Here is a 26658-nt window from a genome sequence, read left to right as displayed (position 1 = left end):
AGCGCGAGGTCCGGAGCCGAGTTCCGCGCTCCTCTAGGAGCCGGCAAGCGTCCCCGGTTCCCCGCTGGCGCCCAAGTAGGGACCACTGAGATCCCACTCCACGGCGCACACCCCTGACCCGGCCCCGCCCCGGGCGGCCACGAGTGGCGGGCGGAGCGCTAGGAGCGAGGCGCGCTGGGCTGTGCGGCGCCGCCTTTCCTGGTGCCGGGGGAGGGACGGAGGGGCCGGAAGGGAGAGAGAGAAAACCCGAACGACCGGCGACCAGCTGGCAAAGAGCTGCATGCAACCGGTGGGAGGCCGGGCCAGCTGGGGCTGGGGCTCGGGCCGTTTCTCGGTGGGTCCCTGGCGGCGGGCGCGGACGGCCCGGAGGCGGCGGCTCTGAGCTGGCAGGCGGAGGGTTGTCTCCCGCGCCCGCCTGCCCGGCGCGGTCCGAGGATGCGGGGGGGCGATGCCCGGGGCCAGGGACGCGCTCTGTCACCAGGCGCTGCAGCTGCTGGCCGAGCTCTGTGCCCGTGGGGCCCTGGAGCACGACAGCTGCCAGGATTTTATCTACCACCTGCGGGACCGCGCCAGACCCCGTCTTCGCGACCCAGGTGAGTGCCGCGGCCACTGCCCGGCGCGACCGGAGGGCCCTGGGCTGGGAGTTGGGGCCGCACAGGGGCCTGAGGCAGAAGATCAACCCGGACTGGAGGGAAGAGGTGGGAGGTGGGGGTGGGGGCTTGCCACCGAGCTAGGGGAGGGGATAGGGAACCGGTGCACCGGGGCCTGATGCTGGAACGGGGGAGGAGCCCGGTGGAGGATGCTGCGCCGAGGCCGATTCCGGGTGGGCTGGGTTAGGGTTGGAGGGACCACGCCCGCCACCTGCGCTACCTACGCTCGTGCTCCTGGGAGAGGCTCCGGAGCTCAGAGCTCCGAGATCCACTTCCCAGGTTCTGCGCTCCGGACAGGGGAGGCCTCGGCGGCCTTAGGAACGGTGGGAAGTGGGAGGAGGCCGGAGGAAAACTCTGGGAAGTTGGGAGTTGGGGACGGCCCCGGGCTGCGACTGAATCCCACTGGGCACGCCTCATTCTCGTGCAGCAGCGCCTGTTTCCCTTCCTTGGTCTGGGGTGAGAAGGGCAGGACGGGTTATGGCGTTGGGCCGGGGGAGGGAGCCCCGGGCCCTGGGCAGCCGGGCCAGAACCTGTTCCCTGCGGGTCCTTTGGCGTGGAGGCGGCCTGGGCCTGGCACGACCAGCTGCCACCGCTGGGCACACGCTGGTCGGTGGGCTCACCGGTCACGGCTTGTGCACCTGCAGTTGTCCCTAGTGAAAGTTTCGAAGCTCCTAACTTTGGAAAGTTCATTTATTTTGGCATTTGTCCAGTTAAGGTTGGAGGCGGCAGTTTTGGTGGAGTCATTTGCTTTCCCCACGGGCCCTGGGTCTCCCATGCCTGTCTTCTCATCCACTACTGGTTGCTAGAAGACAAATTCCTTCTAAATATTTACTTGAGATTCTACTCACCTGGACAATTTTTTTTCCCGAATATTCTCTTAGCCTTACTACTAAAAAAAAACAAAAAAAGTGTATCGTGGTTGGATTGTTAAAGATGGGGTGAAAAAATGGCCTTCCCCTGGCATTCCTGTGTGTAAATATTGGAAATGAGCTACTGCTGTGCAAATTATCCAGCACGAACCTACCTCATTTTAAGGCAATCTATTATGTAAAAATCTATTTACCCAGAGGATAAATTAGAGAATTATTTGGTTCATAAAGCGATACACACTAAGCCTGACTTAAACAGCATTTCCTTGATAGTATGTCCACAATGGGTCTGTAGGTTGAAGAGAATTCATCTGTTAAAAGTTTACAGCAGATTTTCTCTACTCAAAGCCTTTTTTTCTATTGGAAAAAAAAGATGATTGTTCCCCATTGCCTGTGGTTATGTTAATTAAGTTTACCAGATGATCAGTAATGTGTTACTCAGAGTGGAGAATTAAGCCGAGAAATACTGTTGGTCCCAAATGATTTCCCCAGAGTTTTAATGTCCAGCTGCCTTCGTGAGTCTTGTTGCTGAATGCGATGGGCTGTACAGACTGCAGACTCGAGTGAGCGTGCTTCATTTCATGAATTAGGTGGGGGCCCAGGATGCGGTCCCAAGTGCAAGAAAATTATTAACATGCTTCCTCCAAAGCAAGCATGTTAGTGTTGTTGTGTCCCACTTCCTTCCCGTGGCTGTGCCACAGTTCCCACTGTTGTCCCCAATAAGCAGTGGCCTTTGGCTTTTGTACAAGAGAAGATGGATGAGGTCTCTTGCTGAGTTGCCGGTTTAACATCTTTTTGGCCGATTTTATGCCTCTGTTCTTTTTAATCCACGAGCTGGATTCCATGTTCTTAGGTCTTCGTCAGCCCCTGCACTGGGTGGGCAGCCTTTGAGAAAAAATCACAGAGGAGGCTCCTTATAAAAAACAAATCTGATTCCTTGGCCGAGAAAATCATAGATAAGAATGTGCCTTGATACTCTTGAGTTCCTGAAAGCACTTCTCTCCTTTCTTAAACTAGGGCATAGGGGTTTTTGAGGCAGCCCCCTACAATTGTAGTTTTGCATCCAGAAGTATCCTACTTTTGAGGAAGGAGTTGGGGGGAGGCTGTGAATGCAAGGTGAGAGGAACTGAGGCTAAAGCTGGCCTCCAGCATGCACCTCTCTTCCAGGGCACTTCAGCTCAGGCCAGAATTCATCTTCACTTCTCTCTTTCCCCTCCTTGCCCATATTAATTCTTGTATCACATGCATTTATCTCCATCCCTCTGAAGCCGTTTGTGCAAGCCAAGAGTGGCTTTAATTTCTGAGCCCTAAAAGCTGAGTGGTTGGAGAAGCTGCACAGCGAAACTGTGATGGGTGCCTCTGCTGTTATGTAGTGTGAACCGGAACTACCATGCACAGCAGCCCTGGACATGAGTCCCTAGAGAGCATTGTCTCTCTAAAAGTGTGACTTCCTTTTCTAAAAAAACAAAAACTACCTAGATGGCTCCCTCCAGCTTTCTCTACCCATTGTCCATCCAAGGCTACCTAGGGGTGGCTAGGTTTTCTCAAGCTCAGTTGAGGAACTTTGGTTTTAAAAGGAGAAAACATGTAATTCCCTGTGGACAGCAGAGTGACATTGAATCTAGGATGTTTGTTCATTTTGTTAGCGGTGGGATGAGCCTGGGTTACAGACCAGAGGCCTCAGAAGGGTGGTTCTTTGCCCAGGTAGTTGCAGTACTCTGATGTGGGAACATAGCACCTCGTCTTCCTTAACTTGGTGTTAAGACAGGATTTTCTAAAGTGTGATTTGCCTCATCTAGTCCTTCATCTGTACCAACTATGGAAAGTAAAATGCTGACCTTTAAGCTAAGTGTGAGCACTTTTTTTTTTCCCATGGGAAGCAATTAGAATGTTTCTGCTAAGTGTCTTTAGATTGTTTCATATACAGAGTGGGGTAAAAGTAGGTTTACAGTTGGGAGTACATGAAACAGTCTATTCTTGTATTATTATTTATTAATTGTATTATTTTCCATACAAACAACTGTAAACCTACTTTTGCTCCACACTGTATTGGAAATGTGGTGCATAAACTTGCCAGTCTCAGAGAATAACTTTCATGGCCAAGGGAAGAGCAAGTGCAAAGATCCTGAGGTAGAAATGTCCTTCATGTGATTCAAGGAACTGTGAGTTCAAGGACATCTGAAGCACAGTGAAAAAGATAGAGAATAACAAGAAATCTGATCAAGGATTTGAGGGAGAAGGTCATGTAGGGGCTTGTAAACTATTATATGGTCGTTGGTTTTTACCCTGAATGAAATGTGAAACCATCAGAATGGGTTGAGCAGAGAAGTGGCCATACACTGGGTGCTGTGTTGAGAAAACATCATAGCTGAAGGCAGAGAGACTTGCTAGGAGGCTATTGTAGTAACCCAAACAGAGGAGATCGTGGCTTGGACCAGGGTGGTTTCAATGGAGGTGATGAGTAGTAATTGGACTATGGACAGTTTGAAGGTACAGCATTAGGGTTTGTTGGTGGAATGGATGTGAGGCGTGAGAGAACAGAAGTTAAGGATGACTCTAAAGCTTTTTGACTTAAGCATCTCAATTCACTACAAAGGAGAAGACTTGAGGGAGAGTAGAGTTGTGATGAGGAGAGGAATAAGGAGGTTTCTGTTTTATTTTTTTTAATTGTAGTAATTGTGTGGTGTCTTTTAGATATTTAGCAGTGACGGGAAACATTTATTTAACATCATCAGCTGGTCTGTGCTCATTCTGGGGCTTCATTCTTACTCCTAACGAGGGCCTGTTGATTATAGGACAGCACTTACTGTTAAAATGTTTCTCCTTGTATGGCATGAAAAACTCTCTTTAACTTCCACTCATTGATCTTGATTGTACTTTCTGCTGTCAAAGAGAATGTCTCTTCTCATTACGCACCTCTGGCTATTAGGAAGTGGAGATTTTAACTTTTCTCAACCTGTTGTTTCCCCATCTGGAAAAGAAAAGAGGATTAGATCATGGGACTACTAAGTTTTCATCATGTTTTATTATTTCCCTCACAAGTCTTTTCTTCTGTGGGTGCCAGCCATGTCTGTGCCAAGGGCTTTATGTAGGTCATTTAATTTAATCCTCATAGTGTCTTCTAAGACCTTGCTGTTCAAAATGCTTGTCTGTGGACAAGCACCGAGAGCATCATCTGGGAGATTTTTGGCAATGCAGACTCTCAGGCCCCACCCCGGACCTACTGCATATGATTCTGTGTATTGATAGGAGCCTCAGGTGATTCACATGGGCATTAAGGTTTGAGGAGCATTGCTGGAAGATTGGTGAGAGAACGCTCAGAGAGCTAAACTAGCCCAAGGCCCTGGGTTCCATTTAAGAAGAGTGGAGTCTAAATTAAAGTAAATCTTAGGTAAACACATCACATGTACGAAGACTGTAGGTGTTATTGTGAGTGAAAATTTCCTAGGTACTTTCCGTCTTCAGACCTACTTTCTCCATTCGGTACTTCTATATTGGACTTAATCTCTAAGCGTAGGTTAAATTCTATGCAGTTTTAAGGATTCAGCTCAGTTTTTCATTATGAATTTTTGAATTATATGAATTTGAATGATATAAAATCTTTGAGTTTTATGAATTATTCAGGATACTGGCTTTCCATTGACATTCTAGCTTTGTATTTCTAGAGACTTTTCCTCATTTTCTGGTTTACCTGGCCAGCGAGTGAACCAGGGCCTTCTGACACGTCACCGATGACTCCTCTTTCTAGGTGGATGTTAACCCTACCCAGGAAAAGCTTCTTCTAGACCATTAGCAATTGTTCTCATGGTTTTCACCATTAGGAACAATGTAGGGAGCTTGAACAAACAAACAAAATTAAAACATTAAATTGGAACCTCTGGGGCCAGGGCCTGGTTTCAGTGTTGTTTGAGTGCCTGGGCTGACTGGAATGTGCGGCCACGTGGAGGACGGCCTTTACGACCGTCAGCGAAGACTGAATCCACAGGGCTCTGCTCAGCTCCCATGTCTTGCAAAATTAGGAAAGATGGTATCAAATGTCTTGGGTTTTGACTGTTACTCTTGTACTGTCATTACCCATATCAACTGATTCTTAACTTTCTTTTGACATTATTACCCCAAACTTTTATTTTGTGGGCTCTTTAAAAACATCATGAGAATCTATTATGTTCATTCAAAGGGAGAAGAACAAATTGAGAAAATCATGTCCAACTACTATTTCATTAAAAGGCCAGAATGTGGAAACTTTACTAATGTCACATTATATTAAATTAGAGGGAAGTAACTCATTAGAAGAGTACATGTAAAATAATAATTAAATATAGTTTCTAAGGGAAAGTTTCCAAAATAATCATCAAGATTAAATATTATCCTTAATTCACATTTTCCAAGATAGTCAAAAGAGAATCAACCTGAAAACACTGGATTTTTATGAACAGACATTGATGTGATTATGCACAATGGGATTAATTTTAAAAATAAATGTTAATTGCAATCAGAAAACAGTCTCCTAAGGAATGAGTGGCATATTGGACGCATAATATGTGAAGATCTAATTTGCATTTACTTCAGTGACATTGTGGGGCTTCTTCGTAAATGTTTTATTTAAACAAGTGTGTTTTCATCTCTGTAGGATTTCTCTACATGGACCAGTGAGTAGTTTAGTCATGAGGTAATTATCAAGAGGGAAAAACAAAAGCAAACTGTGGTAAAGGCCTCACAGGCAGCCCTGTGGCCAGCTGCCTCTTTGAGAATAAACAATCAAAAGCACAAACTTTTTGAGGGGGGCTAAACTCTCCTGGAAAAATTAAGCTGACACCTCAGGGAAGCCACCCTGAAATTCTCTATTCTGTGGAGAGGATGGGCGTTGCTTTCTTTGTAAAAGCATATCGGCGTTTCTGTGTCTGCAGTGTGCACTGTGCTTTCCCATATGTTTGGCTTAGAACAAATTCCTAGTCCCTTCTTAACTGATTTCCTTGAAGGCGCAAGCAAGTTTACATGTTGATGAGTTAAAGAAAGGGGAGGAGCTTAGTGAGAGGCACAAATGGGAGAGCAGCCTCATTTTTTAACGGGTAAGTTGGAGTATGTATTTCTCCTTTCAAGATGAAATCACAGTTTCTGCCATAAAAGTGCACTGTGGCTTTTTCTTTTAAGTGGTTCATCAGTTGGATGTAGCAGTGGCTTTAAACCAAAGTAATTCCCAGCGACTAGGTTTTTTAGATCTCTTGAAATATTCATCCTGTGCTTGTATTTTATCACATGAAAACTTCTATATCAACATTGATAGAACTGCAGCTGAAAGAAAAATAAATGAACTCACCCAGGAAAATCAACATGGCAAAGTAGAATAGGCGAGAGCTTTGGAGTCAGAATCTGAACCTGCACTGACTAGCTTTATGACCTTGTGGAAAATGTTTAATTCTTCACTGTATTCATCTGTAAAAAGGGAGTGGGAGGCTGTGGCAGCGCTGTGCGTAGGTTACATGCTCCGGAAATGGACTTTGGCGGTAGTAGCATTCCCTGTCCCTGTTTCCTCTCAGCCATGTCCATGAGCATGCATGTGGCACCTATTTGTAATCATTCACGGACAAATATTTCTATTCTGCTTTTTTGTAAACTTACCATTTTACTACAACTTACTTGTTCAGTGTCCCTGGCTAACAATCTCTGTATTCTTGTTTTCTCATCAGTAAAGTGGATTGCTAGTATCCAGATAAAATGCAGGATGCCCAATGCAATTGCAATTTCAGATAAGCGACAGATACTATTGCATGAGACATACTTATACCAAACAATTCCAGTTGTTTATTTGAAATCCAAATTGTACTGGGCATCTTACATTTTTATTTGCTAAATCTGGCAACCAGCTATTGGTACCTATCTCATAGTGCGTGTGAAATACCACAGTACCTGGCACATAGCAAATGCTCACTAAATATTAGCCATTATTCCTATTATTACTATAATTTTTCCATAATGAAGTCATTATTGTGCAATTACTGTGATGACAATGTATGTTCCAAAGAGTAGACATACCTTTTTAACTGAACTGTTCTTTCTGGGTATTTCTAAATTCTAATTTTTCATTGTTATAAATAAGGTCTCTAGTATCCCACTCCCTTTTGGGAAAATTTCTTGATGATAAATTATTGGCAGTGTGCTCAGATTGCTTTCCGAGAGATCTATTCCATTAAGCCCTTCCACAGATGCCAACAGTAAATCTACTAGCATTAGGTGGTATAGTGTGAACTCAGGGTTGCTGATTTAACAGGGCATGCAGGTGCCCATTTAACTGTACTTTTTAAAGTAGCTAGCTCGTTGTTGTTTTGCTTTGTACTTCTTGTTGGTAGAATTGAATATTTTTAATATTTTAAATCTACTTATATTTCCTCTTATATAAACTTTGTGTTTATTCTCTACCATGTGACAGTTTATTTCTTGAGAATCTTAATGTTTTTCTTACCAATTTGCATTAGTTAAAAAATAAATATCCTGTCAAAGTAGCTCATAGAAGGAGAACTGTATAGTGAATGAACTCAGGTTATCCGACTATAATCAATCCATTATTCTAATGAGACTGCCTTTAAAAATTTCGTTCTAACATTCATTTTTGGGGGTAGTGGTTAAGCTATAATTGAACAATGTTGAGAAGTTAGAGTTTTTCATTTTCTGCCCATAATGGCAAAGAGATGAAAACTGACATGTTGTAACATCCTTTCCAAGGCAAAGGGCTGCCTTTCTTTATGTGGAACATGAAAATAATTTGTTTTTACATAACTTGGGTATCTTTTTCTTTATGTTTTCTTTCTCTCTTTCCAACCTCCCCTTCCTCCCAGCACTTACGTAGCCCTTACTCTAGCCACACTGATATAATCACTCTTTTGTAATTATAATTAAGTTAAATTTTTTAAAAAATTGAGTGCCTCTTAAGGGCCAGTACTAGATTAGGCATCAGTAATTCAGAGACCCATTAGACATGGTTATTGCCTCTATGGAATTGAGATAAAACAATAATTACAACAAATGAAATAAAGACAAGAAGGGAGATATGTGCTGGATACAGTACAGGAAAGGAGAGAAGTAATTAGCTGACTGGAGCTGGTCTGCAGAGGATTCTCAGAAAAGTTGATTTTTGGGTGGAGCACTTTGCCCAGAAAGGACCATATAGGAATTTACTAAAGTCCTAAGACAGGAGAGAGTGGATCTTTGGTAAAAGTAAGTAGAGCGTGTGTTGGAAATGTTGAGTCTGTTTCTAGTAAACACTGGTCAGTTCACAGAAGTGCTTGTATGCTGTTGTCCAAGTCCCACAGAGAACTTTAGCTAGAGCACTCCGATGCAGAAATCTTGAAAGAAGCGCAATGTACAGTAATGAGCCCAAAGGACCCATTCTCAGCAAAGTACTGCAGGAGATTTCAGGATGAGGGAAATTCTCTGAGTGCACTCAAGTCTTTCTGGTTCTTCATGGGAAGGAAGCTCAAGAGGGATGGCAAGGATGTTCTTCTCGTCCAAGGTAAGGTCCTGACAGATTGAAATCACTAAATGGGGACTTACCTATCTTAGATTCCCCAGTCATGTCACCCTGAAATGCAAGTATGATTACCTCATACAGTTGTAAAAACTGCCTTTAGCGACTTTAGTCAGCTGGTTCCCATAAGTGGGCTCCAGATAATAATTTCAGACTATGCCAACAGTGAAATGTTGCTTCCTTGCCTGGTTATTGAATAATGACAAAGCAGTGTGTTCAGTTGCATTGCAGCCACTCAGTTTGTGGGTATGCACAGTCTGTATTTTTCTAATTCTATAGGGCCCACGAGGGAGTAAACATGGCAGGTCTGCCTAGTGCCTGCCACGCTGTGCTGTGGAGATGGTGCTTTATTCTGTGTACAGGGGGTGCCAAGTAGCCAGCACAATTTGTTAAAAGTAATTGAACTGAATGCTTTTAGGTGGATCATGCACTCTCCGTTTTTCATATCCACCCCACCACCACATCCCACACACATAAACTCTACTTACCACATTTATGGGATATGCCTGCACTAGAGATAGTTCACTTTGTATCAACTATAGCCCTGAAGACCCATTGAAGAGTTATAGCTGCAAATTGAGGTGACCAGATTTATCTCTTAATTAGATCACTCTGGAGTCAGGATGAAGTTGATTGGATAGATTATGACTTAGTGATGTATTTCATTTACTCATCAAATGTTTATTGAGGACTTTTGGTCAAGATGGAGGCATATGTAGACATGTTTCACCTCCTTACACAACCACAAAAAGAATTACAACTAAATCTCACAACAAACAATACCCAGAATTATCAGAAAATAGAATTGTACGGAAGTCCAACAACCAAGGATTTAAAGAAGCCACATTCATCCGGACTGGTAGAAGGGGGGGAGACACAGAGACAGGCAGAGAGGCGTGGTGTGGCATGGAGAGGTGGAGGCCACTGAATAGGCACAGGTGGTCCCACATTCACATATGATAGATAAAAATGAAGAGGCATAAGTTGGGAGCAAGCTATCCCAGACTGCACAGCCCAGGGTTCCAGTGCCAGTAAGATAAATCCCCATAAATTCTGGTTGTAAAAAACCCCTGGGGGTTGGGGCAGCGGAAAAAACTGCTGGATTTTCAGGAAATTCAACTTAAAGGGCCTGCATGGTCTTAAAACATACACAAACCCATCCACCCTGGGATTCAACACCAGGGCAACAGCTGGAAGGGTGCTGGTTGCATATGGGGAGTGGGTTAAGTGACTGGAAATGTGGCGAGTGCCTGGCAAACCTCCAGATGCCAAGCAGTGGCAGCGTCCCCTCTCTGAGCCCTCCCCACCCCTCCAACAGCCACAAAGCAGCGAAGCAGGTTGTCCCAACCTGGCAATTACCTAAGGCTCCACCCCACACAATTTACAGGTACCTTTTCTATAATAGGCCATACTACTAAGACAGAGAGTCAAAGCAGCTCTACCTAATACACAGAAACAAACACAGGCTGCCAAATTGAGAAAACAAAGACATATGGCCCAAATAAAAGAACAGAACAAAATCCCAGAAAAAGTACTCAAAAATGAAACAGAGATAGCCAACCTGTAAGATGCAGAGTTCAAAACACTGGTATCAGGATGTTCAAAGAACTCACTGAGTGCAGCAACAACATACAGGAAGAAATGAAGGTTACACTAAGTGAAATAAAGAAAAATCTACAGGGAACCAACAGTGAAGTGAAGGAAGCCAGGATTCAAATCAATGATTTGGAACATAAGGAAGAAATATGTAACATTCAACCAGAACAGAAAGAAGAAACAAGAATTCAAAAAAATGAAGACAGTGTAAGAAGACTCTGGGACATCTTCAAATGTGCCATCATCCAAATCATAGGGATGCAAAACGGAGAGGAGAAAGAGCAAGAGATTGAAAAACTTATTTGAAAAAATAATGAAAGAAGACTTCCCTAATTTTGTGAAGGAAATAGATATACAAGTCCAGGAAGCACAGAGAGTCCCAAAGAAGTTGGGCCCAAAGAGGACCACACCAAGACACATCATAATTAAAATGCCGAAGAAAAGGGTTTGATCTCCAAAATATATAAAGAACTCACATGACTCCACTTCAGGAAGACAAACAATCTGATTAAAAAATGGCAAAGGACCTGAGTAGACACTTATCAGGGAGGGCATACAGAGGGCCCAGAGACGTATGAAAGGATGTTCAGCATCACTAGCCATCAGAGAAATGCAAATTAAAACCACAATGAGATACCACTTCATAAAAAAGGGAACCCTACTACACTATTGGTGGGAATGCAGACTGGTGCCGCCACTGTGGAAAATAGTCCAAAATTTCCTCAAAAAACTAAAAATAGAACTGCCTTTTGACCCAGCAATTCCATTGCTGGGATTATATCCTAAGAATCCTGAAACACCAATCCATAGGAACCTATGCACCCCAATGGTCAGAGCAGCACAATTTGTGGTGGCTAAGTGCTGGAAGCAACCTAAGTGCCCATCAGTAAATGAATGCATCAAAAAATTGTGGTACATTTACACAATGGAATACTATGCAGCAGAAAGAAAGGAGGAGCTCCTACCCTTCCCAGCAGCATGGATGGAGATGGAGAGCATTATGCTAAGTGAAATAAGTCATGCGATGAAAGACAAATATGATATGATCTCACCTATAAGTGGAACCTAATCAATAAAACAAACAAGCAAGCAAAATATAACCAGAGACATTGAAATTAAGAACAAACACAATAATCAGAGGGGAGGAAGGAGGGAAATATTGGGAAAGAAGGGAAAGGGTCATCAAAGAACATGTATAAAGGACCCAGGGAGAAAGCCAAAGGGGGATAGGATTGAGGGTGGAGGGGTGGGGCAAAGTGGTGGTGGGAAAATGGAGACAACTGTATTTGAACAACAATAAAAGAAAAAAAAAATGCCAAAGGTTAAAGATAAAGAGAGAATCTTAAAAACATCAAGAGAAAAGCAGAGAGTTACCTACAAAGGAGTACCCATAAGACTATCACCTGATTTCTCAAAAGAAACTACTGGCAAGAAGTATTCAAAATGATGAAAAGCAAGAATCTAAATCCTAGATTACTCTGTCCAGTAAAGCTATCGTTTAGAATGGCAGGACAGATAAAGTGCTTCCCATACAAGATAAAGCTAAAGGACTTCATCATCACCAAGCCATTATTACATGAAATATTAAAGGGATTTACTTAAGAAAAAGAAGATAAAAACTATGAACATTAAAAAAGCAACAAATTCGCAACTATTAACAACTGAAAATTACAAAAAAAAAGCTTACACAAACCATAATAGGAACAGAATCATAGTTATGGAGATTATTTGGAGGGTTATCAACTGGGAGGGATAAGGCAGAGAATGGGGGAAAAGGTGCAGGGATTGAAAAGCATAATTGGTAGGTACAGAATAGATGGGAGGAGGTTAATAACAGTATAGGAAATGGAGAAGCCAAAGAATTTACATGCATGACCCAGGGACATGAACTAAGGGAGGAAGATTGTTAGAGGGAAGGGAGGTACCAGGTGGAGGGGGGCAAAGGGGGGAAATTGTGACAACTGTAATAACATAATCAAGAAAATATACTTTGAAAATAGTTATTGAGCATCTTCTATGTGCAAGGCTCTGTTCTAGGTATCATACATACCATAGACCTAGATACAGTGTTGTACCTACAGTAGGGAATCAAACAAAAAGCTTGTCCTCATGAAATGTACATGTTGGTGAGAAGAAAATGATAATACATAAATAAAGGACCTAAACACATAGTGTGTTAGACAGTAATAAAAAGAAAAATGAAGCCTGGGGTGAGAATAAGGTGTGGGAAATAAAATAGCATCACTGAAAAGTTTATGTGTGAGTAAAGGTCAGAGGGAGATATGGGAACAAGCATGCACATATGAAGAGGAAGAGCATTCCAGGCAGGGCAGCAGCCTGGAAGGTCCCAAGGCAGGAACATGCCTGCCACGTTCTTGTATTAGCCAAGGGTGGTGGTACTACAGTGGAGTTGACAAGAAAGAGAGAAGTACCATATTTTTTGGACTATAAGATGCACTCCCCCCACAAATTTGGGAGGAAAATGGGGGTGCGTCTTATAGTCTGAATGTAGCTTACCTGGCTCGCTGGGGAGGGATGGGGACAGTGGTGGAGCGGGGTCACAGGAGGCAGGAGTAGGGTGTCCGCTACAGGAAGCTACTGGCGGCAGGAGTGGGGCGATGCTGTGGGCGCTGGGCTCTCAAGGGAGGCAGGACCCGAGTCCCCCTGTGGCATACTATAGTGCCAGGGAGGAGGGTACAGGCAGTGCAGGCACGTTAGGAGAAGAAAGCCTGCGGCACCGGTAGGTGCCTCCATCACATGACTGGTGAGTCCCCCATTAACATTAACATAGGCAAATTCCACTGCAGGGTCAATGTGGCCCTGCAGCTGTTGCCAAACTACAACTCCCATCATGCTTGGACAGGTTGGGATGATGGGAGCTGTAATTTGGCAACAGTTGCAGAGCCACACAGGCTGTGCAAAACTGCTGTCCCCATACAAGAGTGTTGCCCTACCTGTGGCCCTCCAGCAGCAGATCCCCCCATAACAGTGTCAGCAGCAGATCTCCCTATAACAGTGCGTCATCTACTTATGTTCTCAGCTAGGTGTCCCTATCACTATGAAGGGCACAGTACTGATAGTTGTCATTACTGTATTGTAGAAAGATGTGATAGCATACCGTAGTCTCCTACTGAATCTACTGTAATTGTGGAAAGATGTCAAAGCAGAAAAGGATTTCTGCTTTAAAGAATGTTATTAAATAATTTACCACATTTTTTGCTTCAAAATTTTTCCCCCTATTTTCCTCCTCTAAAACCTAGGTGTGTCTTATGGTCCGGTGCATCTTATAGTCCAAAAAATACGGTGGTAGGCAAGGTCAAAGAGGTGATGGCAGGCTGATCATAGGGCTCTATAGATTGTCTTATTCAGAGTAAGATGGGAAGCCACTAAGTTTAAAGCAGAGAAATGATAATATATGGATTAGGAACAGTAAGGATCCTCTGACCAGCATATAGAAAACAGACTGTCGGAGCATAAGGGTGGAATCAGGACAAGCAGTGATGTGGTTGGTGTGGGAGATGGTGACTTGGCCTAGAGTGACGGAAGTGAGAATGGTCGGATTCCAGGTAGCTTGAAGGTAGAGCTGACCGGACTTACAGATGGATGGATGTAGGGTGTGAAAGACAGAGAGGGATCAAGAATGACTGCAAGACTTTGGCCCGAGCAAGACCATAGAGTTGTAAGAGAAGTAAGTTTGAGGGGAATGATTAGGAGCTCAATTTTGGATGTGTTAAGTTGGAGATGCTTATTAGCGAGCCAAGTGGGGAACAGACTGGAAGGCTGTATATGAGAGTCTGGAGTTGGGGGAAAATGGCTGGACAAGAGATACACATGTGAGAGCTGCAGGCATAGAGATAGTTAAAATGAGTCTGGCTGAAGTCATTTAGGAAGGAGGTGTGACTAGGGGAGAGAAGAGGACCAGGACTGAGTTCTAGAACTCCCCAACACTAAGAGGTGGAGAGAAGTTGAAGAACCAGCAAGAGAAGACTATTATAATAAAGAGGAACCAGAAAATCCAAGCAAGACTGTTGACCTGAAAGCCAAGATGGTGTGTCAAAGATGAAGGAATGCACTGTGTCAGATGCTGCCATGAGAGCTAGTACAATAGAATGAGCACTGTGTACCGACCACCACAGTCGCTAATGTAGGGGCCACTGGAAGTGGTGCTGACGAGCACGTTTGGGAAAGAGGTGGAAACAACAGCTTGACTTTCAGAGAAACGGACTGAAGGGGCATTGGGGGCAACGAGTATAAACTACTCTAAGCTTTTCTGCAAACAAGTAGAAAAGTGGATTAGTAGTTGCTGGTGAGGAAAGGGAGATCAAGGGTTTTGGTTTTTGTTTTAAATTGTAAGATAGCAGCACTAATGTGATGGGAATGATATAGTAGAGGACAAAAACACATGAAGGATAAGGAGGAGAGGATTGCTGGAGCAATACTGAATAATTATGGTGGTATCCTTCATCGGAGTGCGAGGAACAACACTAGTCTGCACATGTACATTTGGGAGCCATCAGCATAAAGATGATATTTAAAGCTGAGAAACTAGATTAGATCACCAACAGGCAAATGAAGATTGAAAAGAAAATAAGTCAAACAACTAATTAGAGGTTCCGGAGCAACGAAGGAAAGAAAAGATCATCAGCAAGTACAGTGGGTGGAAGGTCAGGACTGTGGTGTCCTGGACGTGAAGAAAGTATTCCTGGGAGAGCGAGGGAGCCCTTGTGTGAGATGGAGCTGATGATCAAGTAAGATGAGGACCAAGAACCGACCATTGCATTTAGCAACACAGAGGTTCATTGGTGACCTTGAACTCAGTGATTTTGGAGGAGTGTTGGGTGAGTTGAATTAGTGAAAGTCTGACTAGAGTCTCTTCAAGAGAGACCAAGAGAAGTTGAAAAAAGAGAATTATGTTAATTTTTTTATTGTTGTGAAAGGAAAGAATATTTCAAAAGATGGTTTTTTAAAGAAAGGGGAAAAAACCCTGCATGTTTGTATGCTGGAGAGAACTTAAAAATGATACAGAAGATTGAACTGCCCGAGTGCCGTGCCTGAGTGGGTGGGTTTTTCAACAGTTTGTTCATTGTCAGGAAGTCAGTGCAGAGCATATGGGCCCAGGTGCGTGGATGTGGTTTGGGAATGTTACAGAAGTTTGTCTTCTGATTGTTCTTCCTTTATGGGTGAAAAAGGAAGCAGCAAGGTTATCAGCTGAGAGTGAGGATGGCATAGGAGGTGATGGAGGTTTGAAAACAGGAAAGGTATAAATGACAGTCCAGGAGGTGGGACAGTGAATGGATTAGGGAGGTGGAGTATGCATGCCAGGCAACATGAAGGGCCCTCTTCAGGTTGATGGTCGTGAATGTAAAGTGATATCCCCCAGCGTCGGTACGAATTTTCTTCCATGCAGCTCTGTTTGTGCCAGGCATGAAGAGACAGGACTTTGTGTTGGAGCAGGCCGTGCTTATGTGTGACAGTAAAAGAGAGTTGAGGGTCTGTAGGATGGAGTGGCTGGAATGATTGACTCTGAATTTCATCCAAGTAAGGAGAGTAAAGTGGACTTGTTAGGGGTTAAGGGTAGTCAAGAGGAGAAAGGGTTAGTGGATTGTAGGTCCTCTGGGGTGGGAGGCTTCCTGAAAGTGCAGAGGTTATGGAGGGGCTGCAGTGGCCGGGTGGCTGGTGTCCGGTGTGATCCTGGGAGTGAGGCCCTAAGGTCAGGTGGAGGACAAATGATTGAAGGAGGCAAGGAGAAGAATGGAAATACCAGCGTTTTGGAGGTATTGAATAAACCAAAAATTAAGACAGAAGTAGTGGTGGAGAGAGTGACAACTAGGCAGAAGTGGGGGTGGGGTGACCTGCAGAATGGTGGGCGTCCAGGACGAGGTTGGGTAGCTGTGGTGTGGTGGTGCTCAGGCGACCTGAGATTCAAAGCTGGGGCAGTTGGAGGAAACACCGGAAGTGGTGGACTCTTAGTGTGTATTAGGCAGCAGTGTTGAAGGAATGCTTTAAAAAAATGGAGTTGAAGAAGAGGGGATAGATATAAAAAATACTCAACAGGCAAAATAGTCAGTACACTGAAATGAAGTGGAGGGATCCTAGTTCCCATATTTTGGGCGTAAGTGCCTGGGAGGGTGGTCATGTGATTTGTCAGGTTTACTGTGGGAAGTCAAGCATGTTTTATGGGAAAATAATAAGATTTATTTTGAATGTTTTATGTTTGAGGATGTGTATAGGATCCGATACAGATCTCCAGGGAAGTTAACTGGTAGAACCATTGGAAAGAAGTTACTGGAAATCAAAGAGAGTGAGAACTGCTTGAATTCTGGGGCCACTTCTAAATTGAAGGGTTTCGGAAAGTGGGTCTCAATTTCAGTTATGCATCAGAATCACTTGGGGAACTTTTGAAGATGCAACTGCCCTATCCCCAGACGGACTAAATCAGAATCTTCTAGGCTGACACCTAAAATACCTCCCCACATGAGTTCCGTGTGCAGCCAGGGCTGCAGAGGACATGCATTCATGGCCTTTAGGGACTGAAATTACTGTTTACAACCCCATTGTCAAAATAAATGCTCTAACCATTTGTATAAAACGGTTATGAAATATTAGGCAAGGAAATCTAAGCACAAAAATGCATTTGCTATCTGTCATTGATCCTTTTGTTTCCTTCCACAGTGGGAATTATCTCAGTCTTATAAGTATGGCTGATGTTGGTGCAACTCATAATAAACTCTGTACAGTTTAGCTGTAGGATGTAACTGTAGCATCCTGGCTCTAAAATCTTGGTCTTCTTTATTGCTAGGCATGTAGTACTATGATTATCATTTATTTTTAATTTAGGAAAACCATGCTATAAATGAACTCTGTAAAAATCCTAAGTAGGCTGTGAACTTAGAGAAGAACATGGTTTCTTGGTTCCTGTAGGCTGTCACTCATTCTTGCCAATATGTTCACTTCCTGTCAGAAAAACCTGGAAGACAAAGAGGGGCCACATTAGAACCACATTTAACACTTTTCAGAAAATCTTAAGATCAAACATATTTTCAGTTCTGAATTTTCTCAGATAACAGGGATGCCAATGGATGGCATAGCTGTGCTAGCTCTGAGGGCTTCCCAAATTACTTCAGAGGGAAAGAGAAAATTGTTGTTTGGTTTTCTTTAATCTGCTCCACTGTGGCTGCTACTTTAGATTTAATGTCACTGTAATATCCTGATTTTATAGGTCATCCTTCTTCTAGGGCTTTAAAGTGCTTTGTGTGAATTACTTTAATTTCCAGGGAGCTAAAATTCATCGTATTAGGGAATGTATTTCAGAGAGAGTCTACAAAGTGTTTCTTTTTTCCTTCCCGCTCCTAGTGGTAGATTATTGATTCTAACTCCACACTGCTTTGGAGCCCATTTTTGTGTGGATTACCGTAGGCTCCTCTGGGGGGAATCTAATCCCCATAGGTTCACTTTGAGAGGATCCACTCTGTAGGCTGATAAAGATTAAAATAGCAGCTCTTTTCCATTACATTGGTTTTATGATCTTTTAATTTTTATGTTGTCTTACGCTTCAATGACTCCATCACAACTGTCCTACCAGTGCCTCAGTACGTGGGAATTGGGACGTTACATTGGACAGATGCACAAAATGAGCTCTGCAGTGTATGCCCTTATGGTCAAAGGTGATGGTTTAGAGCTGTGGTCACAGGGCTGTAACAGTCATCAGATTTAATCGGGGAAGCTCCTAGAGAGAAGCAGGTATTAAACAGTGGCCTTAATAATGCAGCTGAGAACATGGGGAAATGTCAGGAGGATTAGAGTTGGCTTTACACTACTTGATTCTTTAGATGTTCAGGAAATAGTTTCATTAAATATATTAAAATAACAAGTGCAAAATATCTGTGGATTTTATATTGTCTTTATCTGCTCTTTTTGCAAAGCCTCATGCTAATTAAACTAACATTCCTATAATAAACATACTGAATTGACATAGAAGTGATTAAGTAAAACTTATTTTAAATTGATAAGTAGGACAATAAACAATGAAGACTTAGCAGCCTTAGACTTTTACTTTTAAGGAACAGAGCAATATTTAAATGTATAGAACCAAGGTTGTTAAGACTTCAGAAGTTAGAAAAATCAGAATTATAGTGGGAGACACCATACTTTGCTAATAATGTGACACTTCAAATAGGCAAAATAAATGCTTAAATAGAGGATAGAAACACGTGGTTAAAAGTTTGATTTATATGAAATACTTATGGAATTTTCTACTCATCAAGAGAAAAAATAATGTTCATAGAATATTTCACTAAAAGGGAACTGGTCAGGCCATAAAAAGGGACGTTGGGTCCAAGGGATCAGAAGTGTATGGGCCATATTTACTGACTGTAATGCAGTAAAACTGTCAGTGAAGGAACAACAAGAAACAACACCACCAAAATCCTAAACACCTAAAAATCAAACTCTTTCAGAGATACTTCAGGAAAAAGAAAGATCAGAAATGAAAACTAAAGTTACAGACATAGAAAATACAATGGAAATAATAGTACACATATCAAAACTGTGGAGTCCAGCCAAAGCTATATTTAGGTGAAAATTCATAACTTTAGCTAACTTGTTATAGTAAATAAATTGAATGATAGAAAATAAATAAACCAACCATTAAATTGTAGAACCCAGAAATGGAAAATTATAGTAAACCAAAAAAATTAAAAAATGGAACAAAGCATTAGTGAAACCAAAAAAATAAATAAATAAATGAAGAAAGAAATTAATGAATTAGAAAGTGGGGAAAAGAAACAAAGAAAAAGTCACATTAATAAACAAAACCAAGGCTTGTTTCTTTGAATTAAAAATAAGTAAATATTTTGCTATTCTGACAAAAAATATATGAGAAAACACAAATATAAAGCAAAAGGAATGAGGAAAGGGATTTAATAATGGATGTAGAAGAGATTTAAAAACGTATGTAAGAAAATGCCATATATGTCAATGACGTGGAAATACAAATTAAGTGCAAGGTATGAACATCTTAAGCATGTATAAAAATATTTAGAGGACATTATAAGAATTATTACTCATAAAAAGCTATAGGCCCAGGTACTTGTATAGGTTAGTCTATCAAAATAACAAGTAATATGTCTCTCTTTTGTTAGAACCATAATAGTTATGCAAATTTGTTTTAAATCCTTATTGGAAAAAAAAAAAACCCAACAAAGCACAAGAAATAAGGAAAGGTCACAAGCACTTCCATTATCCAGAAAGAATCACTGTTATTTACTTTAAAAAAAAAACCCACAAAAAACTAGCATTGGAATTGCTAGATGTAGACTTATACACATTAGCTATGTGGACACAAAATTATCAAATTTTTCTCTGGAGAGGCTTAACAAAACTATTCCAGAGTGGAGTCGAATGAGTTCTTTATATATTTTGTACATCAAACCCTTGTCCAAGGTATCATTGGCAAATATATTTTCCCATAAGGTTGGTTCCCTTTTCATTTTGCTGATGTTTTCTTTAGCCATGTAAAAGCTTTCTATTTTGATAAAGTCCCATTTGTTTATTCTTCCCATTATGTCCCTTGTTCTAGGGGACATATTGGTGAAAATATTGCTGCATGGAATATCTGAGATTTTCCTGCCTATGTTCTCCCCAAGGACTTTTATGGCGTGGTGACTTATATTTAAGTTTTATCCATCTTGAGTTTATTCTGATATATAGTGTAAGTTGGTGGTTGAGGTTCATTTTTTTTTTTTTGCATGTACCTGTCCAGATCTCCCAAAACCATTTGTTGAAGAGGGTATTTTTATTCCATTTTATGCTTCTGCCCCCTTTGTCAAATATTAATTGACCATAGAGACATGGGTTTATTTCTGGGCTCTCTGTTCTGTTCCATTGATCTATGTGTCTGTTCTTAAGCCAGTACCAGACTGTTTTGATTACAGTGGCCTTGTAATGTAGTTTGATATCAGGTATTGTGATCCCTCCTACTTTTATGAGACTAATATCATTGTCATATTAAATCTGACAAAGTCAATAGGAAAAACACTTTTTAAAAATACTTATGTACATAAAAAAATGTCAGGCACATAAATACCCAAATTATTTTTTATAGCAGAAAGAGGGAGAGCAGATTTATTAAGTGACAGTATACTCCACAGAACATGGGAGCAGGTCACCTCTGAGCAGAGAGTATCCCTCAGTCCCTGGAATGATTCTGTTCTTTTTTTAAAAAACTTTTTTATTGATATTCAATTATAGTGTCCCCATTTTCTCCCATTACTCTCCCCTATCTTACCTACTCCACATTCAGTCCTCCCCCCGTTGCCTTTGTCCATGGGTCCTTTATACATGTTCTTGATCCTACTCCTTCTTTCCCTGTTATCCCCCCGCCCCCTCCCCTTTAGTCACTGTTAGCTTGTTTTTTGTTTCCATGTCTTTGGTTATATTTTCCTTGCCTGCTTGTTTTGTTGATTAGGTTCCGCTTAGAGGTGAGATCATATGGTATTTGTCTTTCACTATCTGGCTTATTTCACTTAGCATAATGCTCTCCAGTTCCATCCAAAATATCACGAAAGGTAGGAGTTCCCTCTTTCTCTCTGCTGCGTAGTATTCCATTGTGTAAATGTACCACAGTTTTTTGATCCATTCATTTACTGATGGGTACTTAGGCTGTTTCCAGCACTTCGCTATTGTAAATTGTGCTGCTATGAACATTGGGGTGCATAGGTTCTTTTGGATTGGTATTTCAAGATTCTTAGGGTGTAATCTGCTGGATCAAAAGGCAGTTCCATTTTTAGCTTCTTGAGGAAATTTCATATTGTCTTCCACAGTGGCTGCACCAGTCTGCAATCCCACCAACAGTGCACTAGGATTCTCTTTTCTCCACATCCTCTCCAACACTTGTTTGTTGATTTGGTTATGATGGCCATTCTGGCCAGTATGAAGTGGAAATACCCAAATTAGTTAAATTATAGTAAAATAAATATATCTTTCTATTAAAATAATGATATTCCGTAACCTAGTAGGGTTTATTTCAATAATACAAGAATGGTAAAGTACTAGGAAACCTATTATTACAATGATAAGTTTTGTTTTGTTGTTGATGTATATGTTTATAATTTGTTTTACCATGTTTATATGAAATAACATAAACTTGGAACAGTTTCTTTAATCTCCAGCCACTCCCTTATTTTTCACAAAATAACCCTTTGAGGCATATTGTATGTCATATAATCCAACCACTGTAAGTGCACAGTTTAGTGGTTATTTAGTGAATCTGCGAAGTTGCGCAAGGATGACTAACTCGGCTTTAGGACGTTGGATCCCTCGTGTTCATTTGCTGTTAATCCTGGTTCCAGGAGGCCACTAATCTACTTCCCGTCTCCTTAGATTTGCCTTTTCTGGACATTAAGTACAGCTGCCATCATACAATATGTGATCTCTTTTGTGACCGTCTTCTTTCACTTAGCATACTGGTTTTGAGGCCCAGCCACGTTGTGGCATGTGTTAGTTCTTTCCTTTTTTTACTGATAGGTGTTTCTTCATGTGGATATGTCACATTGTTTATCCATTCACCAGTTCATGGATATTTGAGTTTCATTTCTGGGCCACTATGAAAAGTTGCTGCTAAGAGCATTCAGGTGCACGTTTTTGAAGGGATATATGTTTTAATTTCTTTTGGGTTCATACCTATATGTGGAATTGCTCAGTCGTATGGTAGCTGTAAGTTGGACATTTTGATGAACTGCCAAACTGTTTTCCCCAGTGGCTGCACTATTTTACATTCCATCAGTAGTGTGTGAGGGTTCCCATTTGTCTGTGTCCTCACCGACATTTGTCATTATCTGCCTTTTTTATTATAGCCTTTCTAGTAGGTATGAAATGGAGTCTCATTCAAAATAATACGTTTTTAGAGAAACAATCAATCATCTCAGGTGATGCCCAAGAATGACCTGATAAAATTTAACATTATTCTTAATAATACCATAGGAAACAAAAATACCTGCTGCCTTAATAAGAATGCTGATGTGCTGACGATGAGGATGATGATATTGACAATGACATTAACAATTACATTATAACTATTAATAAGGATGGTGGTACATAATAGAACTTAGTGCCAGATACTGTTCTAAGCTTTTAATATAATAACACATTTAACACAGCAACCTTGAGGTAGGTTCTAGAGCAGGGGTGTCAAACTCATTTTCACCAGGGGCCAAACCAGCTTCACAGTTGCCTTCAAAGGGCCGAATGTAATTTTAGGACTCTATAAATGTAACTGTTCCTTAACTAGGGGCAAGGAGCTCGGTGCTGCCGAGAGGTAGAAACCAGGTGCTGGGCCGGATTCAGCCCACAGACCTTGTGTTTGCCACTTGTGCTCTAAAGGGTCATCTCAATTTTATAGAGGAGGAATCCAGAGTGTACACAGATGAAGCGATTTGTCTGACTACAGCTAGTAAATCATGGAGCCAGAACCTGAATGCAGGCAGTGGGGGTGCAGAGTCCAACCCGTTAACCCTTCTGTGTAACCTGGAGACTCTCACCTCAGCTGAGGCCTCAGGGCTCCTTGAACGCTCTTTCATTCAGCCTCTTCCTCGCCCTCTCCCACTTGTCTTTAGCTCTACTTCCACTTTCAACTTTCTGCAGATAACTAGACTTCTCATTTTTTAGAGAAAATAAAGACTATACCCCCCCTCCCCCTCCCCACAATGCTAATCGAACAAAAACAAAGTAACATGGCAGTGTAATATTTGGTAAAGGCGGCATTTCAAATCAGTGGGGGAGAAAGTGGGTTATTCAGTAAGCGGTGTTGGGATAATTGGCTGTTTAGCTAATTATTGCATTTCTGCTCCACTTGCCAAAATTTTCATGTGTTTTGAATTTTACAAAAAATAAAACTATTAAAATTCTAAAAGAAATAATAAGACTTATAATCAGCATTCCTGGGTGTGACAGAAAAACATTAATAACAGCGGCTTAATACAGAAGACACATTGCAAAACTTGTCTCATGTGAGTACAAGATCTAGAGAGGGGCTACCCAGGTCTGGGAGGCTCCAGGTAGTCATAAGACCCAGGTTCCTTTGACTTTCCAGTTTGCCTTCTTGAGCGCATGGCTTCTAACTCAAAGTCACCCTGTAGGCTGGGGTGGATTCCAGCACACACATTTGCATTTCTGAGAAAGACGAAAGGCCCACCTCCAAGCTGAGTCTGCTCTTACGCAACCTTTCTGGAAGTCCTAGTCAATCACATGGCCACATACAGATAAACGGAAATTGGGACATCTTTTGGCTTGATAACTTGTCATTCCAAATACAGTTAAAATTTCAGATGTTTGGTGTTTTTTTTTTTTTTTAATTTGGGAAAAGGAAAATGTAGCTATTGGGTGGCGACTACCTGTTTCTGTCGTATTTCAGATAGGTGAAGCATTCTTTGGCATGACCCCAAAACCAACAACCATAATAGACAAGCCTGATGGATTTTGACAAACACAGTAGTTCTTTTTTCTTTTGCAAAAGGCATTATGAGCAAAATGAAGGCAGATCACAAAATGGAACAGAAAAGTTGCCATAAATGACATATAATTAATAATCTTAAAGTGCAAAGAAATACACTAATCAGTAAGAAACTTGATTGTGCCTTTTGAAGAGAAAGTATCAATTCTTTGGTTCTTCCTTAAATGCATACATGATGAACAATACTTAACCTTATGTGTACTTTTTAAAGAAAAAACATGTTGACCTTTTAGCCAGGGGGAGCATTTTTTGTTTCAGGTGTACATGTTATAGGCTCATCTGTTTAATGCTACCTTGTATTAATACATGTATGGTGAAGGGCTGTTTGATTTAGGAGAGATTCAGCTAGATTACCCGAATGCTCAATTAACTGCCATGCTGAGAATCATCTGCTTTCAGATTGATAAGAAGATCAAATCAGTAGCCATTCTCAGTTCAGTGCTTTATCAGGAAGTGAATTAAAGTGAAGCCATTAGCGGTCATTTTTCTAAATACTAATCACTGAATTTCAAATCCTAGAAAAAGCTTTACATGTTTTTAGTGGTTATTATAGCCTGGGATGTTTTTAATGAGTTCAGGACTTTGGGATATTGGGAGGGGGGAGCATTGTTTCTGGCCTGATTACTTAGGCAGCAATAATTCTTCACAGCTTTTTGTTAGTATCTTTTGATTAACAAGCAAGTTGGAGCCAAGTGATTTTAGCTATTTGGTATCCTTGGTAACCACTGTTAGATGATGAATTGGATCAGTTAAAATTAATTTCTTGTGAAAATCTGCTTCCATAAGAAAGTCTTGGCTTTGATGTTTAGACACACACAAGAAATATATGTATGTGTATATCATCCTATGTGGAGAATATTTGTAGATTAAAAACTACAAGCCCCGTAAATTCAAAAAATGGGGATGCGGGAAGGCTGCAGGGGCTCTGCCTTTAAGGACCCTGCTTCTACCTGAAGAGGGAGGACTTCTGTTACTGAAGGAACCTGAGGCACAATAGCCATTATGTGAGCTTTTGTTCAACCAGAGGAGTAGCTGTTCTTCCCTTGCATCTGTGAAAGCGGTCACAACAAAGCTATTTTATTGTCGTAGAAGTTTGGAAAAAGACAGAGAACAGTTTTTTTCCCCATTACAAAATTTTAAAATTCCCCATTATAAAATTTACAGTATATATTTTAGCTCCAAGTACATTTTTGATGTCAATTTAGGAAGCATTTTCCTTTGGTCCTCATAGGTACCTTAGCTGAGGCCCACAACTACTACAAACCATGCACTTCTGGAAATTTACACTTGGAGGTTATTGCTAGGACATGCCCGAGCCGTTGCTGGCCTGTGTAGCATGGGCTGGGGCTGCAGGTTGGTGAGATGGCAGTACTCCCATCCCCATATTTGGAGCCTATGGCAAAGTGTAAAAACAACCCCATTGTACAGAGGTACCCTGAGTCCCTGCAACCACAAATTCCCTAGAGGGGGCCAGTGAGGTGCTGATTTGAGTTGCATGTAGGGTTTTGGCTGTTGCTGACTTTAAGATATTCTCTGTGCTCTCAGAGGAGCTGTAATATAGAAATTTAAAGTGAGCGCCATCCCGATACACTAAGGTTGTGGGTTCAATCCCTGGTCAGGGCACATAAAAGAAGCAACCAATGAATGCCTAAATAAGTGGAACAACAAAATTAATGTTTCTCTCAAGTCAATCAATATTTTTTAAAAAGAAAGAAAAAGCAGGATCTGAGCTATAACAAGGTAATAAAACAGTGTCATTTATATGATTAGCTGCTTAGAATTTTTTACCATCAAACTTTCTTGTTCTGCAGTCAAATTTTCTTGTTCTGCAGTTAAATACTCCCTAAATGAACACTTCCAGGGAAAAGCACATATCCTGGGCAGCCCATGTAAACTGAGTTCAAAGACTGCATCACCACCTCATGGTTGCATAATTTGAGGCTAGTTACCTAACTTCTTGGTGTCTCAATTTTCTTAATCTGAAAAATGAGGATAATAATGTTTGTAGGGGAACAGCAAGGTGGAAATGAGATCACGGATTTGGGACAAGGCCTGGCACTTAAAGTCAATAAATGTTAGTTCCCTTATTATGCCCCTTGGGGAAAGATTTTTGTGAGTTTCACAGAAGCCTGTACAAGTGGCTCTTACTCCATCCTGTATTTTTGCTTTCTTTTACTTCCATTAACCTCTTTTCTTGTTTTCCACTCACCTTCTGGTCCCCTACTACATTATTGTATCCTTTTTTCTTACTTCATCCTATCCCCTCTTGCTTCATTTTATCCTCCAAACTTGTTATTAGCACTTTCCTGCTGCTTTTCATGAATGAGAATGAGATGTAATCTAGCTATATTAATTCACTGTATTTAACTGCAAACCAACAAGTGCTGGGTGCTGTCCTTGGTGCTGGAGTTGTGCTGAGAAAGGAATGGTTCCTGTCCTCAAGATTACCATCTAGTGCAGGGTACAGATAAGTAAACAGGCCATTATAATCTAGTGCTGTAAGGGAAAGTGTGG

At 41.5% G+C, this 26658-nt stretch overlaps 1 protein-coding gene across 2 annotated transcripts in view; it reads left to right on the top strand.

Annotated features, from left to right (window-relative positions):
- The first annotated feature begins 237 nt into the window (after nucleotides 1-237).
- SYT9 (synaptotagmin 9) overlaps nucleotides 238-26658 on the top strand; it is a 173277-nt gene continuing 146856 nt past the window's right edge. For both annotated transcript variants that reach the window (XM_045194327.2, XM_045194328.2), the window contains exon 1: nucleotides 238-593. In XM_045194327.2, the coding sequence (XP_045050262.1) occupies nucleotides 449-593 (145 nt within the window). In that variant the 5' untranslated portion in view covers nucleotides 238-448. The remainder of the gene's footprint in view (nucleotides 594-26658) is intronic.

The sequence above is a fragment of the Desmodus rotundus genome, chromosome 5 (assembly GCF_022682495.2).
Source record: "Desmodus rotundus isolate HL8 chromosome 5, HLdesRot8A.1, whole genome shotgun sequence".
NCBI lineage: Eukaryota > Metazoa > Chordata > Mammalia > Chiroptera > Phyllostomidae > Desmodus > Desmodus rotundus.
Note: the sequence above shows the minus strand (reverse complement) of the source record. Positions and strands in the feature narration are given on the sequence as shown.